The 27,541-nt window shown below is 44.2% G+C and overlaps 1 protein-coding gene across 9 annotated transcripts in view; it reads left to right on the top strand.

The window, feature by feature from the left end:
• Positions 1-27,541, top strand: part of tenm1 (teneurin transmembrane protein 1) — a 1,688,122-nt gene that overhangs the window by 1,411,928 nt on the left and 248,653 nt on the right. For all 9 annotated transcript variants that reach the window (XM_068047383.1, XM_068047386.1, XM_068047389.1 and 6 more), the window contains one exon: positions 2,801-3,001. In XM_068047383.1, coding sequence (XP_067903484.1) covers positions 2,801-3,001 — 201 coding nt within the window. The remainder of the gene's footprint in view (positions 1-2,800; positions 3,002-27,541) is intronic.

The following is a 27,541-nucleotide window of genomic DNA, read 5'->3' as shown; positions in this document are numbered from 1 at the left end:
ACAAATAGGTGCTTAAATATTCCAAAACCACAAGCTTTCAATTTCAAATTTATAATGTGGGAAAATGTGAGGAACTTTGGCAGAAAGAATAGAAAAGCAGAATATTTTTTAAATGGACAGAGACTGCAGAATGCTGTATTACTGAGGGACCAAGGTGTCCTTGTACGTGAATCACAGAAGTCAGCATGCAGCTACAGCAGGTAATTAGGAAGGCAAATGGAATGTTAGTCTTTGTTGCAAGGGGGATGGAGTATAAAAGTAGGGAAGTGTTGTTACAACTGTACTGGGCATTGGTGAAACTGCACCTAGAGTACTGTGTACAATTTTGGTCACCTTATATAAGGAGGGACATACTTGCACTGGAAGCGGTTCAGAGAAGGTTCACAAGGCTGATTTCTGAAATGAAGGGCTTTGTCTTATGAGGAAAGGTTGAGCAGATTGGGCCTGTACTCATTGGAGTTTAGAAGATTGAAAGGTGATCTTAGTGAAACATATAAGATTCTAAGGGGGCTTGACAGGGGAGATGCTGAGAGGATGTTTCCCCTTTTGGGGGAATCTAGAACTAGGAGGCACAGTTTCAAATGAAGGGGTCTCCCATTTAAGATAGCGTTGAGGAGGAATTTCTTCTCTGAGGTTTGTTAGTGTTTGGAATTCTCTTCCCCAGCGAGCATTAGAGGCTGAGTTATAGAATATATGCAAGGTTGAGTTAGACAGATTTTTAATAAGGGAGTCAAATGTTATGAGAGGCAGGTAGAAAAATGGAGTTAAGGCCACAATCAGATCAGCCATGATCTTATTGAATAGTGAAGAAGGCTTGAGGGGCCAAATGGCCTACTCCTGCTCCTATTTCTTGTTTTAGTGTAGGTTTAATATAACTGATATTCTGTCACTTTACAAGTGATGTGCAAAAAGAATGACTGTTCCACAGTCATCAAGATGAAAACAAGATTTGGTTTTATGTTTGAGGGAAGGTCATGATTGAAGCAACTGAAGATGTTTTTTGAGTATTGTTCAATAGGTGTACTTTTGCAAATTTGCTCAAGTGTATTTGGGCTATTTGCAAAATGTTAGCAGAAAAATGTAAGAATTTTTAAAATTGCAATAAAATTGCAGAGGCGACATCTTAATACTTCAGCAAAACTATTGTGAAAACGGGCCACAAAGCAACATATTGCTGTCAAATAGCCTGCTGTGATTGGAAAGAGTAGTCCATTTTAGTGGAGAGTGCTGTATTAGTTCAGGAAAGAAGTTGTTCTTTTCATTATTTCTTGTCTAATGATGGTTTTCGTTATATGCATACTGGTGTTGAAGCAAAAGAAACATTTTTTAAACATGTAATTTACTTTGTGTATACTGGCCACATATGAATTGGTTGTGATTACAGGAAAAACAAAACTGCAGCCCAACCTGTTAAGTTGCAGGTATTGCTAAGATTGGTTCAGTCATATTGTATTGTGAGATAATTTTTTTAAGTGGTGAGGGAGTGTAGTATATGGTAAGAGCTGATTGTTTTGTAATACTACCCTCTCTGTTGAGAGATTATATTGAATAAAGGAATGAGATAACATGAACAATTAAGTAGATTCTTTGGGCTGGATTTTATGCAGGAGGCGGGGCTTCCAGCGCTGGGCTGAAAAGGCAAGGGGAACCCCGCCTTTGTAATTTTTCAGCCCCCAGAGAGATCCTCTAGTCTTTTGGGGGTGAAAGTTTAAGGAGGCGGGATCCCCATCGCTTTAAAGACTTAAAAGGGATGGGAGCCTGCTCCCAAGAGCTGCCAACCAATCACAGGGCTGGCAGCTCAGCAGTATCAGCAGCACCACCATGAGAGGTGACCATTACCAGTACTGCAGAGGCCTCTGAACTAGGCCCAGTGGTGGAAACCCGGAGAAGAGATGTGTGAGGCGGGGTCGCCGGGGTCAGTAAAGAAGGCCCCAGCGGGGGGGTGGGTCCCCCACTGGGTCCAGTGGGAGGGGGTCCCGGTGGTGAATCGGTTCCCGGTGGGTGTCCTCTGTGGGCCACAACTTGCCCACAAAGGAGAGACCCCCCAAGCCACAAGCAGGGCACCTTGTTTTCCAAGGCATCCTCCCTGTGTGGCAGATGCACCACCACCCATTAATAGGCCACAAGGGCCTCAATTGGCCTCTGGGCAGGAAAGCCCCCGGGAGAATCGGAACTGGCAATCCTGATATCAGGTTCCGTGGCAGCCGCTGTCACTTCAATTCGCCAGCACCCCGCTACCACGAAACCTGCAGTTGGGAGGAGAACAGGATCCAGCCCTTTGTATGAGTTATTTCCAGTCCGAGCACCACATCTTCCACACAAAAGTTCACACACCCATCACCCCTGAGTTTGATGACCTATCTCTCGATACCCTGAAATTTAAAATTCTTATCTTTGTGTTTTAACCCCTGCAGAGCCTTGGCCACGCCCTATCTCTGTAGCCTTCCCTAGCCCAACAGCCCTCTTAAAATTCAGTGTTCCTCTAACGCTAGTCTTAAGTATCTCCCACTTCCTTTGCTTTACCATTCTCGGCCATGGCCATTGGTCAATCTTCTGGGCTCTAAACTCTCCCCCAAAACCTCTCTTCCAGTTCACCTCTCTCTTCTCTTTTAAGACCCTGCATAAAACCATTGACCTAGCTTTGGGTGATATTTCATTCTTTGGTTTGGTGTTGATTTTTGTCTACTTGTGTTTCTGTAAGTGCCTTGGGAAATTTTTCTACATAAAGGGGACTACTTTATTGCAAGTTGTTGTTGGTGTTTACTTTGCCTCAAACTGCTATTTTTTCTTTTTTCTTTAGAAGACTGCTTGGATCCGGCATGTTCTGGACATGGAGTGTGTGTACAGAATGAATGTCACTGTGCTGCTGGTTGGGGAGGGCTCAAGTGCGAAGTCCCAGCGGCTGTTTGTCATGAGCAATGCTCAGGCCATGGGACCCTATTGCCAGAAACAAATACCTGTAATTGTGACCACAACTGGACAGGGACTGACTGCTCAACAGGTAATTACACATATATTGTCTGCCATTTTAAAAACTGCTATACACATCCTGTTTTTCTTTATTGGCATATGTACCACATTGAGCCAAATTTGCCTACATTTATACATGTTTGGGGAGCAGGGGTTGCAAATTGGAACCAGAGAGTGAACACTTGCTTGCTCAGTGGAGATTTCCCCATTTAAGACCACTCCGAAGAAGTCGTTGTTCAGTGCATACCTGACACCCTGTTTCAACCACGTTCTATCTATATATTGCCCTGTAAAATGGCACACTGGCTTACTCAGTTAGCTTTGATAAAGAGTGCCCACGTGAAGCATTGGCATACCAATTGTTACAGACAGGTAGTAAGCGGTGTGGATAACTTCCACTTGTCATTTCCTAACTGACCGCAATCATGTTTTGTTAAAAATGTTGTTAGTCCCTGAAGGCTGAATTTTACTAGCCGTCGGGGGTTGTGGCGGGGCGGAGGGCCCAGAAAATTCTTCCAGGAAAGGCCTGCCTCGACCCCCAATGCCAAGAAGGCCCGGTCTCATTTTACTGGCAGTGGCAAGGCCTCGGTGTGGCCCCCGCGCTGCATAGCGGCGGAGCTGTTATTTGCATAATAATATTAATTCAAATGCATGTTAATGAATGTAACTGAACTCAGCAGCAGTCCCGTGCCGATATTCCAGCTGGTGGCTGGAAGCATCACGCCTTCAGATCCCCATTTGGGGAACTAAGGCAAGGCACTGGTGGGGAGGGGGGAGGAGTGTAATTTTCAGATCTGGTGGGGGGTGCAGGGAGCCGAGAAAACTGATTCCATTGGCCGAGGGGATGGTGGGAAGGGTTCGAAGGGCAAAGATCTTTAAATTTGGGGGTGAAAGATCGGGACTGGCAAAGCATTACTTTCGGGGGGAGAGGGAAAATGAAACCTTTCTATGTCATTGGGGGGAGAGGGTCCTCACATTTTTTTTATTGTGACCTTTCACATTTTCCCTTTAAAAATGCAAATTTCTTCTAAGGGCTTGGAGCCCTTTAAAAATGGCGCCGGCGCAGTGGTGCCAGACGCCATTGCCGGGGACGGAGTGGCTGCCCCCTTTATGTCGTCGGGGGCAGCCGCTCCACCTCCTCCATTTAAATAAGCCCCCAAGCGAAATATCGAGGGTGCTCAGCCGCGGCCACCCTGCGTGGGCAGGCAGCCAACTTCAAAGCGCACTGCTGCGATTTGTGGCGTTATTAAAATTCAGGCCTGAGTGTTTTAGGGTCAAATAAACAGACAAATTGAATGTTTTCTTGTAGGTTTAAAATTTCACAAACTTCAGCCACTCACACATTCACATACACGTGCATACATAAGAATAGATAGAGAGAAAAAGGGTAGTATGCAATTTAAGTTCAAAGGGAGGTAAGAATTGTGGTTCACAGAAAACCTGTTGTATCTTCTTGGGAGGAAAAGTATTTTCAAAGGTGCAGGCCTGGAAGATGTAGTCGTGAAGTTGCTGAAGTCTTGAAGTTTTCTGGTGGTTAAATCTTCAGACTGGAGGCGGTGGTCACTTTAAGTTCTCTACTGCAGCAAGTTGATGTGTGGAATTGGCAGCAGGGCTTCTTTCTTGTGCTGGTCTGATCTCCCAGCCTTTGGCTTGACTGGCTTTCATTGTTTTTTCTCGATCTCACCTCTCTCTCCAGAGGGCTACCTTTTAAGGTAAAACTCCATCACCTTTGTTTTCTGTTGGATGACACATGGCCCTCTCACCTGGTGTGACCACACAATGGACCAGGATATGGAAACTATGGCTATCTGAATGGGGACCATTCTGTTATAATTGAGCTACTCTGCACCTATTCATTTTGTTTTGGGTTGTGAGCTAGCTTGTCTCCAGAACCCTTTGTTAGTTCGTTCATATAGATAGGAGTTATCAATATGCAATGGTGTTCCTTTCAATTTCAATGAGTTCTCAGAGCTATTCAGATGCAATTAATGAGTTTTGCCTTTGTAGACAGGTTTGTTGCTTTCCAGTACAGGAGGAGGTCACGTGACCACTACTCCATTTTGACTGTCGTACAGGTGTCCATGTTGTTATGACCGTGGAGGGAGCAACGCACTGTTAATTCAGTCCCATTGCTCCACAGGTCACAGCATATTTCTTTTAACATTCCAAATCAGAAAAAACGGCCAAATTTAACACTCTCGATCCCCCCAAATGAAGCGGACCAAACCAGGTATCTTTAGATGACAACAAATTAACCTTTTATTGAAAAAAACCTAAAATCTTAAACACTACTAAGATAAACCAATGTCTAAAGACCTTATAACTTATTATTTAAAAATCTAACTCCCGCATTTGCATACAAATTCACAAAAATTAACAACGGTTCGGTTTTAGATTCGCTGGCCGTTGAGAATTAAATTTTTTTAAAAGTCTTTGCAAGTTACGTTCCTGACGAATGGAGTCTTCCAATGTAGAAACAGTCAAAGGTCGCTTGAAGTCTTCACAGTGGTCCGATGGAAATAAAAAGGTCCTTCAAAGATAGGAATTCAGCAGTTTGGCTGTTGGAGCTTTAAACTGTCCCTTCAATGCTAAACACAGCAAATACCAATAATTTGTTAAGAAAGAAAAGCTTTTCTTATTTTTTAGGGAATTGATTCGGCTTGAAGATTTGTCGGAATTTTTAGAGAGGAATAATGCAGCTTCTTCAGTTCAAATCGCCTCAGAACTCTCTCTGCTTAAAACCAGTCACTGCCAGCTAGTTTAAAAAGTCAAAATTGCAACATTGAATCACGTGACCTCTCTCTCCTGCTGCTGTTGCTTGGCAACCAGAATGCAACTGGTAGTCTGAGTCTCTGTTACTGTCTGTCTTAAAGGTGCACTGATCTTTTTACAGTCTTAAAGGCAAACACAATATTTCCGAGGAGGAGAAAATAAACAAGTCCATGACAATGTTTAACAGTTGAGTTTTTATTTTTTCATAATACTTCCAATTCATTGTTAATTTCATCACGGCTCCTTCCGTGCATGATACAGTCTTCTTCACATGGCAATTGTCATGCTGTCTATTGCCAGCATTCTTTGTTTTTTCTTCTTATCTGTATGAAGTATCAATATGCACTCCCCCCCCCAAAAAAAAAAGTTCTAGTAATGACAAAAGAAATTGCCCATCCTCCCACATTTTAAGTCTTCTGCAAGGCTATTTTCTGTGTGTTTACACCAAAATATATAAAAAGCCAAGCCCTTTATGCATCTTCATTTAATTTTGCATCACATGCTGCACTGTCTTTAGACAGTGTGGTACACTTGCACTTGTGCGCAATGTCCTGGGATAGTTTCAACTTAGAAAGTTAAGGGTAAGGAGGGGAGTCAGGTGGAACCTTTTCACCCAGGATAGCCCAAGTTACCAAGGAAGTCTATCAAAATGGATAGTATGTCTGGGTTCAAGAAACAATTTGTTGCATTTTTGGAGACACTAGGACTTCGGGATAATGTCACAAAAAAAGGGACGAATTTTATTCTTCCACTGTCTGGAGCGGCAGTGGGCGAAAAAAAATCCACCATGCCACCATCTACAAAACCAGGGCGGTCCCCCCAATCGTGGTGGGGGTTGGGGTGGGGGGTTGCTCTGCAATGCTGGCAATGGCATCAGCTGCCTCTGCACAGGTGCTGGCACTATTTTTAAAGGGCTGCCAGACCTGCACAGTTGAATCCCGTACCCCCCTCCAAAAAACACTGTAAATTGATTTCTGGTCCGTATCCCCTCCCCCCCACCGCCCCAAAGAAAATAAATGGCTGCCCCATTCCCGCCCCCTCCCCCACATCCAAAGACAATAAATGGCCGGCCCATTCCTGCACCCCCCACCCCCACCAAAACATTTAATATCTGAACGTCCCCCTGCCCCACAACTGCACAAAGTGCAAAGGTCACCCCTTCCCTCCCCCCCCCACACTAAAAATGCAGAGTTGCCTCTGCTCCGCCCCCACCACCACTAAAAATTCGAAGATCCCCACTTCAGTGACACCACCTTTCACTGGACGAGAAAGTGAAGGCACATGAGTGCCAGCCGTTGCACTGAAGATCGCGGACAGCCGTCAAGATCGCTGTGAAAGATATGTGAATGTATGCCTATCCTTTATTTAAATATTTAAAGTTGGGTTCCATCGCCAAGTGGCAGGGAGGACTGCCACGAAGCCTCACCACTGCTGGGAAGATCGGGCTTGGCAATCCCAGCATCGAGCTCCGTGGCTGGCCACAGCCAGTGCGATGTTCCACACCCACGCCCCCCCAATCACCACCACCAGCCCCCCCAACCTCCCACCACCGCCACAGAGCCCAATGTTGGGAGCTCAACAAAATCCAGCCCAGAGTATGTAGGATTGGTCTGTGAAAAATGCAGGAACTTCTAGGACCAAAGGCGTCATAATGCATCTAAATGTTCTTCTGCTTTATTTTAATATAGCATTTTCACATACAGACATCTAGATTACATTGAATTGATGAGTTCTAGCATGGAGATAAACACATGGGAAGGCATAAACAAGCAGATGTCACTGAAATACTTTGCTGGATCACACCCTGTTGTTTTCATTGCAATGGAATCTAATCTGCTTGTTCATCAGAACTGTATTATAATTACAGATACTTGAAGTTACAGTGTAACCTTGGTTTAAAAATAGTAACTTGAATAGGACCGGGATTTGTCAAGAAGAGGAAACCGAGGAAAATGAATTGAATCTGATAGTTATATTGTAAGAGCCTGAAGCTGCTGATTACACTTTTGATAATTTACCCGTGTGAAAATAACATCTGCATGGACTGGATGGGGCACTGTCTTTCAGTTCTGGAAACTGGATTCATTGACAGGTTGAAAGTCATGACTCTCAAATTCTGCTTTTCATAAGTAAAGTGAGTTTGGACACTCTTGCACCCCAACTCCTACTGTCAATAAGTCCATCGCTGAACATTACATATTATTCAACATTAATTGGCAATTTCACTCAATTACACTGTTTGAGCTGTTTTCATAAGGGCAGAGGAGATCACAGGATGATTTCATAAAGGGATTTAAAATTATCAAGGGATGGAATAGAATAGATAGAGATTACAATGGTTGAGGAGTCTGAAGGGAGCCAAATATAAGATTTTGAACAGAGAGCAGGGGAAATCTTTTTACACCAACAATGTTGTGAGACTGCGAAATGCAGTACTGGAGCTGTTGATTGAAGCAGGGACCATGGCAACTTTTACGGATAAGTTAGATAGATAGTCAAAGGAAAGGGGAAGGAACGGGGGAATAAAGAGATATGGAAACAGGACATCACGTGGGATTAGGACAACAACTCCTGTGGAGAGTAAACACCAACAACAGCTCCTGGTTCTTTAAAATATACCTGTGGAAAGTGGCTGACCTGTTAAAAATGAATTTATTTTACTTTGTTGCACATACTAAAACGCAGCAGTGTTAAATCCATTTTATCGTATCCTTCAATCAAAATTACTATTTTGAAAGATCACCGATTCCTTAAATTGCTTAAAATGCTTCAGGAAATAGATAATTGAGAAGGATAGTTATATGACCAGCAGATTCCTATCTGTGATCAGCAAGCAGTGGAAGACAGTGAGGGCTGTTGAACCCTATTTCCAGTTGATCTTAAAATATATACCTTGGAAATTCGTGTTGCCAATAAACAGAGAAAAATGTATATGCTCCTATATAATTCCTGTGCATTATCTTAGCAGATGTTTGAACCTGTTTAAAGTCAAAGTTTTAAAGGCTGCATTAAAATATTATGAAGAGTAATATTATCTGAATACATTAACAAATTTCTTCTCACATTAACAGCAGTAATTTCTAGACTTATATTTTTCACATTCTGCAAATATAAGGGCAAAACCAGCCTGACTTATTCACATGAGATCTGACTCCAATAATTGTCTTGATTGGCGTTTTGGTCATTTATACCCTTCTCTTTAAGTTGTGCCTCCTATAAATATGGACAATACAGAGTAGTTTGTAATTACTGTGTGTGTTGGATTACAGCCAATAGCAACATTCCACAATCAGTGATAAATATTTGGTAACATGACCCCAAACAGGATGCATCAAGCATGAAGTAACAAACATACAGTAACACTAATGGGAATCAACATACAGCCTACCAGGAGAATTAATGAGCATCCAGTACTGTAGCGTAATGGTAGGACCAAATTTAAAAAATTTTGATCTATTTTAGGGTTTATTTTCTCTGTCAAAAACCTGTGCCTTTGCAATTGAAGTAAATGGAAAAGAAAGTCAGGCAAGATGTAAAACATTTGCTTTCCACTGTTTTTCATCGAGTAATAAATGTTAAGTTTAGTTCCCTAGTAGATTTGATCGCACAATAGTTTTGAGAATATTTTTATTTAATTCAATAATTTTAATTCAAATTTCGGCAGGTTAAGAACATAAGAACTAGGAGCAGGAGTAGACCATACAGCCCCTTGAGCCTGCTCCACCATTCAATATAATCATGGCTGATCCTCGGCCTCAACTGTGCTTTCCCACCCGCTCCCTATATCCCTTGATTCCCTGAGAGACCAAAAAATCTGTCTATCTCAGCCTCTGGGGCAGAGAATTCCAAAGATTCACAATGCTTTGAGTGAAGACATTTCTCCTCATCTCAGTCCTGAATAATTGACCCCATGTTTTAAATTCCCCAGCCAGGAGAAACAACCTCTCAGTTCGTTGATCTTGCTTCCATCTGCTGGAATAACAATAAAACAAGTTTGGAGCTTTTTGAATCCAATTCCTTGCCTTGGACTTGGAATTAATTTGGTACTGATCTGATAGGCCACAAGGATAGATTGAGGGAAATGGAAATGTTGCAATATTCTCTTTTACAGGGGAGGTTAAGAGATATTACTCAAACAATGTAAGGTGAGATCTCTGGCATATCTATTTGTCTCTTGTTACATCTGATGTCCAAAATATTTTACTGCGTAGAAAATCTTCTATACCAAAGCACTATGGTCCCTGCAATTTGTAAACCCTAAAAATAGCTGTATTTCAGTAACAAATACAAAGCATTTTACCCCATCTCAATTGCATTAGTCCAAGTGAGGGAATGATTACCAGCCAGTAATTAATAATTTCACTGCTGATATAAAGGAAGCTTCACCATCAGTTTTTTCTTTTAAAATTCAAACCATTACAAAGAATTATGATCAATAATGTAACTTATTTTTGTTGATTTTTTAAAATATTTTTGCTTAATAGATAAAGGAACAATTAAGGATAGTACTCAAGGTATTTTTGCCACTTATAGGCCGGAATTTTACGCCACCCCAGCAAGCCAGATGGTGGTGGGGGTGGGGGAGGGGTGGAATAAAATTGAGCAGAAGGCTCCGGGAGGCCTTCCCAGCCTGCTCCCGCCTCTACCCCACTTTATGTGGGCCGCCGGGGGGGTGGGTGGGTGTGAGAAACAGGCGGTCCGCCCCAGACCTATCAAGGCCCTTAAGTGGCCACTTAACAGCCACTTAAGGGTCTTCGCCCGCCTCCATGGGTATTTTACCCATGGCAAGCGGGTGTGCGGTAGACGTGAAAGGCTGCCCAGTGATATCTGGCAGTCTCTCAGCGTACCGCTCCCGGTGGCGCTGCTGGGACTAGGAGCTGCCAGCCCGATGATTGGCTGGCAGCTCAATGAGGCTGGACTTCCTCCCTCAAACATTAAAACATTACCATAAGTATCTCTCCCAGTCTCAGCCAAGCTTTTGTGGCAAACATGAAAGGGAATAAAAACTCTGCTTCAGTTTATTTCCAAGTGTTTCATTGATTATAACTTTATAGAACTGTGTAACAGTGACCCACTCGCAAAACATTGCCATTTTTTCCCAACAGTAAAGCACAGAATTAATTCAACTAATGATACAATTTTCTAAGGCTCAATGCTTCATGACTAAATGCGCATTCTGAAGGAGAAAAAATCTGCATCATATATCAAAGTAAACAAATTATTACAACCATGAGGCATAAATTATAAGTGTGCTATAAATTAAAGCCTATGATTTAATAATGAATTTGGTGGAAAAGAAAGACAAACTGATTAGTACATTTTAATCTACTTGCCCCACATGTTCCATTTATAAATCACTAAGAACCCTGTGATCTGTCATCACACACTAAGGCCCAATACTCCTCTTGGTGACTAGGCACAATGGAGAGGGAAAGGTGGCACTGGGCTAATTTTCCACTGCATTGCAAAAGGTGTGGTGGCATTTGAAAATTGGGAAAAAAAACTTCCCCACCCCATTGACCACTCAAATTTCCCCAAGTAATTTTCAGGCATTCCTCTGCACAAAACCGGCAGAAGCCAAATTGTTCATGCCAATCTTGTGTATGCCAGTTGTAAGACCCCATTTGCAATTTTTAGTAGCAATGAATGGAGCATGTCTGCCCAGTACTGCCATGTGTACAGCAGCCTAACAAGCTGTTCTCAAGGGACTGCTGCTGACCTCAAAAACAGACAAGTTTCAGATAAAAAGGAAATTTTCCTCCTAACCTGTCAAAAATCAATCTCCATGATACCCGCTGTGTGATTGGCTCTCCCTCCTTTTCACCTCCCTGTGCCAGCTGAGCCCTACACTTGAGCCAAAGGAGTTCTGTCTCTTTCGAATCAACAAGCCACTCAAAATGCACCTGCAGCTCACCGATGATGTAGAAGTGAAGGCCAATCATGAAAATTGGACGAAAGATCAAAATTATCCCCATCGTATCAGGCCTTTACTTGGATTTCCTCAAAGAAGCAAACCCAAGCCAGTGTCTACAACAGATGCAGGACAAAGGAGCAATGGAGATGAGACAAGATGGGGCATTCCTGGACCTCCTGCCTCAGGTTCCTTCAGGTATGACAAAAGCTCATAATACCTTCACCTTTGAGCTTCTTGTCAATTTTTGTGCGACTGCACAAGTTCTTTTTGATACCATCAGGAATCAGTATGAAAACAAAAATGTTCACAAAATCCAAAATTAGCCAAAGAAGAAATAACTCAACAGCCCACCATCTCACCTTTGAATCAGTCAGAAAAGATCAATATGTAACCGCAACCAAAAAGGTGTAGAGTGACTGAAACTAAAGCACTTAAATGGCTTTCTATCAGCACGGATTTGTGGGATGAGTGGATAATGATGATAACCTGATTCAAGCACGAAGTGTATTTGATTAGATTTTTCAGCCTTTGCCACAGTCAGGTCATCATTTTAAAAAGAAAGCATTAGCACCTAATCTTTCTGCTGTTCTCTTGTCCTGCTGTCATAGCAAATTTAAATTTGCGCAGTATCTCTCAGAGGACAATGGGAGCATTTTTTTAAAATTGATAAATCAATGTAAAGGGCCATGGCTGATAGCATAGGATACCACCAAGGTTGAAAAAAAGTAAAAGAGATTAATTAATCTGCAAGCAATGATTAGGTGACCACAACCTTGGGTTTTAATAGCCTGAAGACTATATGAGAAGGACAGGCTAGGGGAGGTCAGGGGTTCCACAGTGCATACGTGCTGGGAAAGGATAAGTTAGAGTGGGAGACCGTGCAATGAGCCTTCCTCTCAACACAATGATGGTACAGGGAGGAAGAGACTTGCATGTATTTTTGTCATATGAGTAACAAGAGAATCAAGAAAAGAAAGAGATGGGAAAATATTGAAAAAGAGAGAGGTTCGAGAGTAACAAGGGATTTCATGTCAGAAGATAAATGCTTTCCTTGCATCCCATCCTGAAGAAGTATGAAGTGATTTTTTTTTTTTGAAAAGCTCCCTCTGATATGGGAGCAATATTTATGTCTCAGGGGGACTTGAGCTTTATTTATGGCTCCTGAATAACATTTCAGAAGATTCATAATTTTTTTGCCTTTATTTGTTTTTGATGTTTGGTCTTTTCCATGAATTTGTAGTTTCATCTTTCTATGTTGCAGTAATTTGCGCATTTTGTGTGTGGGGCAAGGGGATGGACAGAAGGAACAGCACAAATGACCTCTGAAGCTTCCTGGTGTTATGAAGGGGAAATTGGCCAAGGTTTCTGTTGTGATGTTCTGTATTTGTCAGTATGTTAAATATAATTATTTAATTGTATGTTTATGCTAATATGTATATTATCACAGGAAGTGATGCAATATCATGCGATTTAGTACTCCTGCACAGTCAGTTAGCATGTGTAAGCTGAAGCAACAACAAGTCTCCATTAAAGCTCTACTTTCAAAACCTTTATGCCTGCCCTTCAGCTTCTTTTGTATTAGTCCAATAAGAGATAATACAATAATTTCCACTCCTATTTACTTCCTAGGTCAAGATTTTGTATTTTGAGGTGGTACCCCGACGTTGGGGTCAAATGCAGGTCCTGTTGCAGTGTGTCAGTCACCTGACATTGATTTTGCCTGGATTGGCCAATTAGTGGCCGGAGGGCGTGCTTGCTATCCAATGAAGGACAGCACACAGCATCTCAAAGCCAGAGGCCCAATAGGAGGCACTCCAGCATGGAAGGAGCTATGCAGCCTGCCATTGCAGGTAAGAGAGAGATAGAGCACCTCCACCTTGAGGCGCTCTCTTTGCATTTTTAAAACCTTTGAAATAAAAAAAGGCCACAGCTGCTGGAACAACATTGCAGACAGAGAACCCCTTCACAGGGCAGCCTGCGGCTGCAGCTGTGGCCAAGTAGGCAGGGGGAGTCCTCAAAGTCTTTCTGGAGCACTGGCCTCTGGTCTGCCACTGGGAGACCACCTCCAGGCAGTTGTCGTGCTCCTGACGCCGTGTACGACCCGCAGGCTGACTGAAACATTCCAGCCAGTGTCCTGAGGGGAGGAAGGGCAAAGAGAAAATTTGGAAGTAAAATGAACAAAAATGTAAAATAACATATAATAGTTGAAGTTATCTGTAACAGGCTCCAAATCCTAAATAATTGTAATGAATCAGACCCATGACCATTTTTTGCCACTAAAATGTTATTGATCACATTTTTGTTTCTAAAAATACTTCTTTTCTGAATGTGATCAATACAGCACATTCATTATGAATTGAAATTGGATCAGGAGAGCACAGCTCATTGGTGCAAGATCTCAGCAGAATTAATTCTCCTTCCATATCTATAGCCTCATCTCCATTACATTATTTCTGATTGCCATACTTTTTGAAATCAGACACCAAGTATTAACAATAGAAGAGAAATGAGAAGTGCTTCTTGGATTTCTTGGAAACAGTCAGACTCTAATTTGAAATGTCAGCGACATCTGTGTAATGTTAATCCTGACTGTAAATGCCGCCAGTACTGAAAGCCTGATAACATTATATGTTATGTACAGATCAGAAGATCACAGTTAGTGCTAAATTCAGATATTTCTGAACAAGATAAAGTCACAACTTAGGGCCTTGAGAATCTGCAGCACCAGTTTGTGAATTTCATTTCAGATATTGCATGTTTTTTTTATTCATTCATAGGATGTGGGAGTCACTAACCAGGCCAACATTTATTGCCCATCCCTAATTGTCCTTGAGAAGGTGGTGGTGAGCTGCCTTCTTCAACTGCTGCAGTCCATGTGGGGTAGGTACACCCACAGTGCTGTTAAGAAGGGAGTTCCAGGATTTTGACCCAGCGACAGTGAAGGAACGGCGATATAGTTCCAAGTCAGGATGGTGTGTGACTTGGAGGGGAACTTGCAGGTGGTGGTGTTTCCATGCATTTGCTGTCCTTGTCCTTCTAGTTGGTAGAGGTCGTGGGTTTGGAAGGTGCGGTCGAAGGAGCCTTGGTGCGTTGCTGCAGTACATCTTGTAGATGGTATACACTGCTGCCACTGTGCGTCGGTGGTGGAGGGAGTGAATGTTTGTAGATGGGGTGCCAATCAAGCGGGCTGCTTTGTCCTGGATGTTGTCGAGCTTCTTGAGTATTGTTGGAGCTGCACCCATCCAGACAAGTGGAGAGTATTCCATCACACTCCTGACTTGTGCCTTGTAGACGGTGAACAGGCTTTGGAGAGTCAGGAGGTGAGTTACTCGCTGCAGGATTCCTAGTCTCTGACCTGCTCTTGTAGCCACGGTATTTATGTGGCTACTCCAGTTCAGTTTTTGGTCAATGGTAGCCCCTAGGATGTTGATAGTGGGGGGTTCAGTGATGGTAATGCCGTTGAATGTCAAGGGGCGATGGTTCGATTCTCTCTTGTTGGAGATGGTCATTGCCTGGCACTTGTGTGGCGTGAATGTTACTTGCCACTTATCAGCCCAAGCCTGGATATTGTCCAGGTCTTGCTGCATTTCTACATGGACTGCTTCAGTATCTGAGGAGTCACAAATGGTGCTGAACATTGTGCAATCATCAGTGAACATCCCCACTTCTGACCTTATGATTGAAGGAAGCTGATTGATGAAGCAGCTGAAGATGGTTGGGCCTAGGACATTACCCTGAGGAACTTCTGCAGTGATGTCCTGGAGCTGAGATGATTGACCTCCAACAGCCACAACCATCTTCCTTTGCGCTAGGTGATCCAATATTAATTTCTAAACTTTTCCAAATGGCGATTAATAGAAATAACAAAGGAGAGCTTGCATTTTGTTTCTTTTCCAATATTTTGTCCCTCCTCTCCTGAAAACATTGACTCTTGCTGGGCCATGATTGACGCTCTTTTTTTAAAAATTCGTTCTTGGGAGGTCAGCGTCACTGGCAAGGTCAGCATTTATTGTCCATCCTTAATTGCCTTTGAGCAGTGATGTTGAGCCACCTATAACTGAGTGCTTGTTAGGTCATTTAAGAGTCAACCACATTGCTGTGGGTCTGGGGTCACATGTAGGCCAGACCGGATAAGGATGACAGATTTTCTCCCCTGAAGGACATTAGTGAACCAGATCATTTTTTACGACAATCCCAGTAGATTCACGATCACTGTTAATGAGACTGGCATTTTATTCCAGATTTATTAATTAGTTGAATTTAAATTCCTCCAGCGACCATTAGTCTTGGCCTTTGGATTACTAGTCCAGTACCATTACCACGACGCTACCATCCCCATTTAATGTAATATGACCACGTGTCATTCTTCATTTTATGATCTTGGGCAGTGAATTTTAATAGTTAATTTGATGCTGGAGGGCTTCACATCCCAGTTTTATCCTGTTTCCCACCAACGCCCACACATGAGAATATCCCAGAAGGATTTACCAGAAGCCTACCATGAGTGGGAACCCTGATCAGTTTTTCCCCTCTCTAGCACACGATGGTTTGTTTTATTTCATATATACGAGTCATTTCTTCATCTATTTCTCAGGAGTATTTATTTATGAGGTGTGTGGTATGGTATAAAATAATTCCGTAATTTTCACAGAATCATAGCTTGTTAACTCCTCCTAAGAATCATTAATATTGATTTTTTTTTTGTATTATTACATAAAGGTAAGCCAAAGTACAGCATCATCTCTGTACTCATGAAAATTAAGGATGGCCTATTACAATGAAAGGAAGTATTAGGCTGACTTAAAGAGGAACTTGATTGTCAATGCCCTATTTTGAGGAGGGTTTCTGACTACAGTTATTGTTGCAACAAATCATTTGTTATCACTCACGTCACCTCCATATTTTTACAGTCTCAGGCACTTCTTATGCTAAATTATAGCAACAAATCTTGTGGCATATGTAGAACTGTGTGGCATGGCAAATCATTTGCAGTAACGATTAAACCTTCTTTAAAAGAAAAGTCACTAAGCTTCTCTAATGGTTTAGTTGGTGAAGGGATTGCCTGATGTAATATTAAGTTATACAGATGGTTTCAAGTTCATTCTCTGATCCGTTCTGAGTTTACTGCAATTAGTCTTAATGTCCTTCAGTGTAACAGGGGGTGGGGGGGTGGTGAGGGTTGAGAGGTCGGGGGGAGGGGCGGATGGTTGCATACGAATGCCACATAATTAGCCAGACTTTCCTACTCCTGATTGTTCTCCTAAGACTCCTTGCTGCAAGTGTGATTGTTGGGACATTGAGTGAGGACAGGATTAGACGTGGCAGTTATGGCCTTCATGAGAAATTAAGCTGTTGACGCTTAGCATCTGGAATTGTAAGTGACGATTGGTGAGGTACTGGAGGATGACGTGAGCTGGTTGAACCATACCCTAGCAACAGTCATCACTTTCAGGTGAGGGAGAAATGGAGAACACAGGGAGAAAAGGAAGCAAACTGTCAATACCCCTTTAAATGTTAGGGAGGGTCATTTTCTAAGTTGGCACACTGGCTGCAAATATTGTGACATAGGAAAAAAAAATTTAAAAGGCTGCTGGGGTGTGGGGGGTGTTGATTGGGGGGGAGGTGCGGGTGGTGTGGTGTGGAAGGAACAATATGCCAAGGCCAATAAATTGATTGGATACTGCTGAAGTACTTTTGCATGAGACACTGAAGACACATTTTAACGGGCATGTAGGCTTAAGGACCACAGTGTGCCCACTACTACATGCTAGCATTTTAAGCTCATTACAGAGCCGAATCTAATGTAAATGACAGGAGATCTCCAAAATGTAATACCAAGGCTTAAAATGAACAATAGGTCAATCACCCCATGAAACAGGCTCGGCAAAGAAAGCTGTTCACTTCAGTTAGGCCGTTTTGTTCAATATTCAGTGCAATTCTTACTGTATCTCATAGGAACTCACTGTTTCTGCGCTCTTTTGGTTTTGCTGATCAAACGAAGTTCAGGGAAATTCTTTAAGCCGTTCTGACAGATCTTTAATGCTGTGCTTCATTTCTTACATGTGACTGTGCAGCCAAATTCTGTTACTGAACACATCTGCGTGCAGTTATGGGTAGCCCTATGGACATATATCTCTTCTCCAGAACCTAGAAATAATTAGGATGGGCATAACAGACAGATGTACTTGCTTCTCAGGAAATTTAATGGAACAGATCCTTATGCTGCCATTCATGGTTTTCATTCATTGGCCTGCTCAGACTAAGGCTGGGACTGTACCAGTGTACTGTGAGTCTCAACATCAGGACTAAATGCCAATTAAAAGGCCACCATCAGGCCCAATCCCAGTCAGAGGCCTGGCAGCTCTGCAGCCTTGGCAGTGCCAACCATAGAGGTGGCCGCTGCTGAGGCTGCAAGGGGAAAGAGAGGTGCCTCCATATTGAGGCACCCTCGAAGGGCCAGCAGGAAAAGAATTGATGGCAGGTGCCAGTGATCGGAGGGATGGACCTTCCACCAGTGGCATCGTGGCGGCAGAGGTAGCCATTTCCACCTGTGGGCCTTGCTTGGGCCATGGAGCCTCCTGAAAGAAAGGCCCTCCCCCCAAGTCTGGGAATCTGCCACAATGATATATCCAGCAACCCGGTGTAAGCATAACACTTACGCTTCGGGGAGCTGTCCCGATGCCAGTAAAATGCCGGCGGGCTGGTAAAATGGCCATCAATAAGCCAATTAATTGCCTTAAATGGCCACCCGCCTCCAATCAGTGGGGATATCTCCTGCTGGCAGGCACACATTGGGCTTCCCTCCCAATGCCTTCCGCTGCCATTTTACCATTCCTCCCATCTCCCAGCCCGTCTCCAATGGGTTGGTAAAATTCCAGCCTAAGATTCTCAAAGGATTCAATAACAGAACCAGGCTCATGCCTGCACTTGTAAACCAGCTCCAGCACAGGCACAGCTTTGTCAATGCCTCTGATGATTACAGCCACATTGACTTTTGTGTAGCAGGCTCCTTTCAGGCAAGTGTGAGAGATCTCTATCAGATCTCTCAATCTTTAGCATGTACTTACTTCAAACTTGGATATTGTTTGACAGTATCAATGATTTCATTAAATTTCCTCTGGAAAGCAGTTAAAAGAAAGAAAAAGACTTCCATTTCGACTGCATAACAGGATTTCCACAAGCACGGAGCATAGCTGACTGGACTAAGAAGGCCATATGTGCCCGCACCTCCAACTCCAACCATGAATGGGCAGGTGAGCTGCGACTTTAGGGTCAGGATTATGGATGTCAGTGCTCAATATCCTGACAACTCCTGTGAGTCCTTCATCCTGCAACAATCAACATTGCCACATTTGAAGGGCCAATAAGACTGCAGGGATGCCTATTAGGTTCCTGTCACTGCTGCATTGCCAAAGGAGAAGTCCTGAGGAGAAGTACAACGTGGTCATGCTTCCAATAGAGTTGCTGCCAGAATCCTCAAGCTGTTAACAATTACAGAGGGTTTCCATCAACATCCAGCAAAGTAACACCAGCAGAGTGGATGTAGCTACGAGGAATTGTCTGACCAATGTTGCTGCTGTGTCTTGCACAATTTTGCCATGCAAAGGGGCCCAACGATGGAGCAGACAGAAGAAGAAAGGCCACAAAAAATAAAAGAAAACAAGGCCCTCCATGAGACTGAGGAATTGGCTGCACAATGAATAACTCGATCTGCAAGAATCAACAAGAAGTTGACAGAGAAGGCAAGCCTTCATTTAATTATACCTCCAATGGCCACCAGTCACCTTTACAGATGTAGAAATAAAGCATCACATCTAGTGGACCCTGGATGTAAATGAAATTAGTTTCTCCCCAATAACCTTAACCTGGTTTTTATCAAGATACATTCCAGCATCAGTCAAGTAAACGTTAATTAACTTTTACAATGTATGACGCAGGTGCAGTTGTGTGTTTTGCCCCAAAGCTCACTGTAGTGGAGGTGAATGGTGTGTGTTCTGCACTTCCTCACCATGTTCTAAGTGGTCCCCAGGTGGAAGGAGGAAAAGTTGATGGATTTAGTGAGTGCCTCCAGCAAAAAAGGTGGCTCAGTACTTTGTTCTGCTAAAACTGAAGGTGGCCCGACAACAATCGGCTCCACACTGAGTGATATTGTGGCTGCCGGGGGCTGTATTTTTGGGCATGAACCTGTAAACATTTGAGTGGGGTGACTGAGAGATTTGGACGTGGCCTCACCCTGTGAGAAATTTCAATGTGTTCACTCCTGCCACTGCTTTGATTCTGGGCATTCGTTCAGCAATGTTACAGATCTGTGTAGGAACAGATCACTCGATAGCAGTGTGCTGATTGAAGCTTTGTGTGATGGTTGTCTCAAGCTGATTCCCTAATATGGTGAACCCATTCAAAATGGGCTGCTTTTATTAGGAGCCCAACATTTGTATAGTGCCAAGTCCTAGCATTAACTATGATAACTATGCCTGTGTTACTATCTTGGCCAAGGGGGCTCCACTATAGTGGGCCATTATTCATGGTGGTTTTCATCTTGGTCTCGCCATCATGCAACATCGCACAAATGAGGACTCTTCCATTGATGCTTCCAAACTGTATAGAGGCTGCATGGTACTCTCAAAGGATGCCATGAAATGCTTTAGCATACAAATTCCTGTGAGATCCAAATCCCTGGGTTCAGCAGCTGAAGAAGTCTCCAAGTTGTCTCTTTTGCAACAACAGCAATTTGCATTTATATTGTACCACTAACATAGAAATAATGTCCCTAGGAGCTTTACAGAAGTGTAATTAGACATATATTGGCACCTAGCCAAAGGAAGAGAGAGTAGGAAGGATGACTAAAAACTTGGTCAAAGAAGTGGGTTTCGAGGATGGTCTTCAGGGTGGGAAAAGACATGGAGAGGCAAAAATATTTAGAGCGAGAATTCAAGTCTGGAAATGACATGGCATGCATAAAGGTTTTTGGCAACAGATAGGCAGATATGTGTTCTGTTATGCAGGTCGAAATGGATGGTATTTATGACAGAGAGGCAAGAAGGATGGAAGTTCAGCACAGGGTCAAATGGGATGCCAAAGTTATGAACATTCTGGTTCAACCTGAGACAGTGGCCAAGGAGAAGTTTGGAATTGGGGGCAAGAGTACAGAATTGTAGCTGGGACCAGAGATGATGGCTGTTGTCTTCTTAATATTCACTATGGCCGGAATTTTACGCCGCCCCAGCGGGTCAGATGGTGGCGTGGGGGCAGCGTAAAATTGAGCGGCAGGCTCCGAGAGGCCTACCCGCAAGGCTTCTGCCTCTGGACAAGTTTACGGCGTGGGCGGGGGGTGGGAAACGGCCCGCCCACCCGAGGCCAATCAAGACCCTTAAGTGGCCACTTAATGGCAGTCGGGCACAGAGTGCCTGTTTGAGGGCCTCTTCCACCTCCCAACCCATCCCCGGCACCCAAGACACCCCCCTCCCCCCAAATGACCACTCCAGCCTCACCAGGAAAGGACCGATCCCACTGGTGAGGCATGCCCCTACTTACCTTCCCTCCAAGTTCCATGTGTCGGCTGGGCTGCAGTCCCAGTAGTGGCCACCACTCCCGGTGGCGCTGCTGGGACTAAGAGCTGCCAGCCCGCTGATTGGCCGGCAACTCACTGTGGCGGGACTTCCTCCCTCAAGTGGGTGGAAGTCCCGCCTCGAGACAATCAAAGCCCAGGGACCTGTAAAATATGGGACGGATCCCTGGGTTAGGCGGAAGCGGGTTCACCACTGACTTTCACGTCGGAGTCCATCTCCCATCCATCCACCGTAAAGTTCCAGCTTACAAGTGTGAGGTGGTACATTTTGGTAGGGCAACTAAGGATGCCATATACTCCCTGGAAAATAAGTGTCTAAATGGTGTAAAGGAGCATAGGGATCTGGGTGTATAGATACACAGATCACTAAAAGTAATGACACAGGTTAATCAGCCATAAAACAAGGAAATAAAGCATTCAGGTTCATTTCTGGAAGGATAGAATTGAAAATCAGAAGTTATGTAAACTTGTATGGGGCCTTCGTTAGACCACACTTGGCTTAATGTGAACAGTTCTAGTCTCCATATTATAGAAATTATATAGAAGCCCTGGAGAAATGCAAAAAGGATTTACTGGAATATACTAGATTATACTTCAGGCCTTATTAACTTGTGTCACTGCATTTAGAATAGGCTAGGGCTCTTTTCTCTAGAAAAGGGAAGATTGCAGGTTACCTGATAGAGGTTTTAAGACTATAAAAGAGTTTGATCGGGTAGACAAAGAGATGTTCCCACTTGTGTGGAGATGGGAACAAGCGGCCATAAATATAAGATATTCACTAATAAGTCCAATAGGGAATTCAGGTAAAACTTCTTTACGCAGAGGGGAGGATTTTGAGGCCCTGTCAGGGTCGTAAACGAAGGCGAGGGCAGGGGAGCTAAAAAAAAATAGCCCCGTCGCCCAGTGTGCCAGTTCCCTGGCTTCATCCTGCCACCGGGCCAGTTTTGTGGAGGAGGAATGGGGGAGTAACAGGACTACTCATCCACAAAGGCAAATAGTAGACATGGTTCATTAAAGGCCACTTAAGGCCAATTAAAGGAGGCCAACTGTGATTTTCCAGTCAGCCTCCAGGTTCCCAGAGGCAGAGTGGGGAAGGCCAGTTTAGCTGCCAGGAGGTGGCCTCCTGGTGGCAGGGTGGCCTAGAGGTCCTCCCTGCCTGCCTGCCTGTTGCTGTAGCTTTTGCAGGCTGCCCTGTAGACGGGCGCCCTCCCACACCCCCACCAAATGTGGGGACTTGGCTGTAAAAGCCATTTTTAATTTAAGCTTTAAAATAGTTGGAGAGAAGGAGCCTCCATTTTGACACACCCTCTTCCTCACCTGCCATCGCAGCCTGCTGCTCCTTTCAAGCTGGAAGGGCTCTGATTGCCCCTCAGTTTCAAGAGCCCGTCCGCCATCCTTAATTGGACGTCATCACCTGGTAAGGGGCTGAGAAGCTGCTACTTGATTGAAACATATAGGATCCTAAGGGGTCTGAACAGGGTGGATGTGGAGAGAATGTTTCCCCTTGTGGGAGAATCTTGAACTCGGGGTCACTGTTTAAAAATAAGGGGTCGCCCATTGAAGACAGTGATGAGGAGAAATTTTTTCTCTCAGGGGGTCGTGTATCTTTGGAATTCTCTTCCTCAAAAGGCAGTGGAAGCAGTCTTTGAATATTTTTAAGGCTGAGGTAGATGGAAATGTGGAGTAATCAGTTCAGCCATGAACTTATTGAATGGCGGAGCAGTCTTGAGGGGTCGAGTGGCCTACTCCTGCTTCTAATTCGTACGTTCGTATGTACCCACCCCAGAAACACCCGGAGAGCAACCCCCAGATGTAAGAGGTAACCGCTTCTCCTCCCTTACAAGGCACACTTGTACCTCCCTGCTGATCTGAGATGGACGAGGACCTGGTGGGGACTCCAGATGCCTCGTTCCCCTTCCACCTTGACACTCCTGTCTTGAGCTCATGGTCAAGGCAATGGCGTGCAGGTCTGCGTGCATCTCCAGCATCCACTGATTGGTCTGCTGGATCTGGCTCTCCATGAGTTATCAATCTCTCAATGGAGAAAGCCAAATGCGCACCTGTCAGAGACATGGTAGCACTCAAGATCTGAATGGAATCTCCATCATGCCTTCTTGGGTACATATAGCCTCTGGTACTTCTTTCAAATGTTGCCTTACCTCTAGCTGCAGTTGCAGCATTTCCCGTGTTGCTGGCGACACCAAAGGCACATCATCAGCCTGTGGCTCAGCATGGGCCTGGCCTCCAGCAGTCCTCCAACTGCAAGTGGCCTCGGGTGTCACAGCCTCCGTCAGCTGCTCAAGCACGTATGTGTTGTTCTCAGCAGGTTGTGTGAGCGAATCTAACTGCAAACGGATATCCACCGATGTGAGAGTATCTGCGCTGGCAGAGGATGCAGAGGAATGATGGGATTGTGGCCCTTCCACATCCTCAGAGGTGGTTAGCTATCCCCCAGTCTCCCCATTCCTTTATTCTTGTTGTTCAACTTAATCTGCATGAGAGGACAGGGACATTGAAGAGTTAAGGGGCACCCATTGTGACATTCCAATTACCCCTATAGTGGAACTCCATTTATGCAGTGGTTTACACATGAGCATCGTGGCTCATTTGTAGCAGATGCGCCCTTGTGCCCCAGGATATACTCACTTACTTTCTTGGGTAGGCGCCCTTGCCTGTCCATCCACTATGAAACGCCCGCCTTGCTGCCCTGCCAGTTCCTTGGCCACCTCCTTCATCAAGCTCAAGACATGGAGATAATGCAATCTTCCACTGGTCTTGGCATGCTTTTCTCGATTGTGGGCTGTCTTCTCCTGGAGACATAAAGATGATCAATGTCAGGACATTGTCCCAGCGGCGACAAGCCCAAGACCTATGATGGTGATAGTTCAGCGGCCCAAGATGGGGCACACATATGCCTCCTGCATGCAGGCCCTCTTGAGGGACTTTGTGGGGTTAGACAATGACTGGCGTGTGCCTCTCACCAAAATGCAGCCAAGCCTCAGGCAACATGTCCTGCTGCACTTCCCCAATGCACATGACTGGGTTCTCATTCTCTTCACATCAAACGCTCCCTCTCACTCTGCCACGTGCAATGCCCAAAGGGTCAAAAGTGTTTGGAGTTTTCACCTTAGCAGCCCGGATCAGGTCATGGACCCCGTTCTGGCACTGGACATATGTCCTGGGGCAGGGTAAGGATGACCCCACAGCTGTGACTCCCTCCACTATCTCCAGCCCAACTTGCTTGGTCAGGTGGGCAGGTCTCCTCCTCCTATTACTTGGGAAGAGGACCTCCTGCTTTTCCCTTGCAGCCTGGAGAAGAACTGCAGGAAGGCATCACTAAACCGTGGGGCCACCCGGAGTCTGTCTTCTGTCATGGTCACTGCATGCTTGCATTCAGCTCCTTGCCTTTCAAGGTGCTGAGGCAACAGCAGAGTTCTTGAGGGAACTCAAAAGGCATTCCTTTAAAGCAGGCAGCAGTGAATGCAGGGCTGGCAGACCTTTAAATATGGTGCCAGCACCTGCCGTTGAGTCAGCTGGCGGCTGCCATCAGCACCTTATTTCCTGTCTCTGCTGCTGCATTGCACAGGCCCCGTGCCTCCCCTTCCTTAATTGGCCAGCTGCCACGTGATCACGGTAAGCCAGCTACGTTTCACTCGTGCAGCAAATGCACCCATTTCCGGTGCCACCACCGGGACCTGCACCATTCGCACCAAATTTACCCCTTGTTACTATGTAATATATAACACAAGGAAATTGGGAACTGGCTGCATCCAGTGGATCATGCAATAAGTGATGCAAACAATGTCAAAATATTTAAATTGACTAACCTTGAGTTATCAGAGGAAGTCAGCCTCTTGTTTTATGGCATTGGCACTGTATTATCTGCCCCGCTATTCTGTTTAAAACATCCCTAAGTATTATTTATTAACTATTTAAGTCCTTTTTCTGTCATTTTCTGTTTTTGATTTGAATATTTGCCGTCAGTGAACATTCAGACACGGAAATGATTTGGAGGAGTTACTGAGTCCACGAGTGTGAAGGGAATGAATGAACACACACTTGAACTAACAAAATTGCTGAAATGCCCTCAGTTAATGGCTGCGGCTGTTCAAATTTCAGCTCCCTCATGCTACTGAGTTCATTGAAGCTGCAAATCAATTCAGCCAACAATACTATTCGCATGATTTAAACAAAAAAAACTCAAAAGGTCAATAATAAATAAATAGAAAAAAATGATAGCCATATCCTTTCAGAAGTGCCTATTTTTTCTATAAAAGAGGTAAACCTTAATTCTACTGATTCTCTTTCCTCCTTACTAGTGGGCACAGACATATGCTGGCATATGCTTCCAGGTATTAGCAGTCATCTAGTTCATCATCCACCTAGCCATTCTTCATGATTGAGTCCGGCAGTTTAATATTGGCAGGCTATTCAATTGTTTGGGCATTATATTTGAACCAAATCCTGTGCTTACTCAAAATCCGCAGACATGCACTTCCCATCAGAGAACACTCGATAGTGATCGGAAGAAAGAACCTTGGTTATTTGTTCCCTCTCTATGCAAGGCCAGTTGTAAGAAGACTATTATTAGTACCCCTGATATGATAGCCAACTCAGCACAAACAAGGGAATGAATCATTAACCTTCTGATTTTTATGGCTGAGCACTAAAAACAGTGCCTTTACCAATTAGGCCATTGACGGAGCTGAAACTCAGCTTTTAAAGGGATTAGAATATTCTGTTCTTTAGGGTCTAATAGAAAGATCAATCATTACGCTGGAAATAGACATTTAAGACTGCTTAGATGTGACCTTACAAGGCAACGGCCTTTGTAATACACTGAAAAGAACAAACTAACATAGAAATTAACAGTGACAATTTAATGTAGTTTTCACTGTACACTTAATAAGCGTGTTAAAAAGGAATAGATAACTTAGTCCAAAAAAGCAAAATACTGCAGATGCTGCAAATCTGAAATAAAAACGGAAAGTGCAGGAAATACACGGCAGGTCTGGCAGCATCTGTGAAGAGAGAAGCAGAGTTAACGATTCGGGTCTGTGATATTTCATCAGAACTGATGAAAGGTCACAGATTTGAAACGTTAAGTCTGTTTCACTGTCTACAGATGCTGCCAGACCTGGACGTTAATTTTAATCAGGCTCTGCGCTCCACGGCAGCGCCCTTTAAACAAAGCGACGTGCCCGCATTCAGTGGCCGCCGCCAAGCGCCCGCGATATTACGCGCGGGGGCTCATTTAAATAGAGGAAGCGAGCGGCCGCCCCTGATGATGTAGAGGGGTGGCCGCCGTCTCCCCAGCAACGACATCCGGTGCCAACATGCAGGTGCTGGTGCCATTTTTAAAGGGCTTTAAGCCCTTACAATTAATTTTAATTTTTAAAGGGAAAATATAATTGATTTTTATTAAATATAAAATATAAAATGTCATTGCCTGAAATGACCATCAATTGATTTTTGAAATACCCAAACTTTCCCCCCCAACATTCAATCTTTTGCCCTTCAACCCCTTCCCACCATCCCCACATGCAATAAAAATTGATTTCCCCGCTCCTCCACCCCTCCAGCCCTGAAATTTTATTACTGCCCCCTCCCCACCAGGTTCACGCCGTCTGGAGTTCCGAAGGCGCGCGAACATAGCAACATAGAAAATAGGAGCAGGAGTAGGCCATTCGGCCCTTCGGGCCTGCTCCACCATTCAAAAAAGATCATGGCTGATCGTCTAATTCAGTACCTTGTTCCCGCTTTCTCTTCCATATCCCTTGATCCCTTCGGCATTAAGAAATATATCTATCTCCTTCTTGAAATTATTTAATGACTTAGTCTCCACTGCCTTCTGCGATAGAGAATTCCACAGTTTCGCCACCCTCTGAGTGAAGAAATTTATCCTCATCTCGGTTCTAAATGGCATACCCCGTATCCTGAAAATGTGACCCCTGGTTCTGGACTCCCCAGCCATCAGGAACATCCACCCTGCATCTGGCCTGTCTAGTCCTGTTAGAATTTTATAGGTTTCTATGAGATCCTCTCTCATTCTTCTCCTCATATGTCAATCCTGCCTCCCAGGAATCAGCCTAGTAAATCTTCTTTGCACTCCCTCCATGGCAAGAACATCCTTCCTCAGATAAGGTGACCAAGACTGCACACAATACTCCAGATGTGGTCTCACCAAGGCCCTGTATAACTGCAGTAAGACATCCTTGCTCCTGCACTCAAATCATCTTGCAATGAAGGCCAACATACCATTCGCCTTCCTAACTGCTTGCTGCACTTGAATGCTTGCTTTCAGCGACTGGTGTACA

Source organism: Heterodontus francisci, chromosome 15 (genome assembly GCF_036365525.1).
Source record: "Heterodontus francisci isolate sHetFra1 chromosome 15, sHetFra1.hap1, whole genome shotgun sequence".
In the NCBI taxonomy this organism is placed as follows: Eukaryota; Metazoa; Chordata; class Chondrichthyes; order Heterodontiformes; family Heterodontidae; genus Heterodontus; species Heterodontus francisci.
Note: the sequence above shows the minus strand (reverse complement) of the source record. Positions and strands in the feature narration are given on the sequence as shown.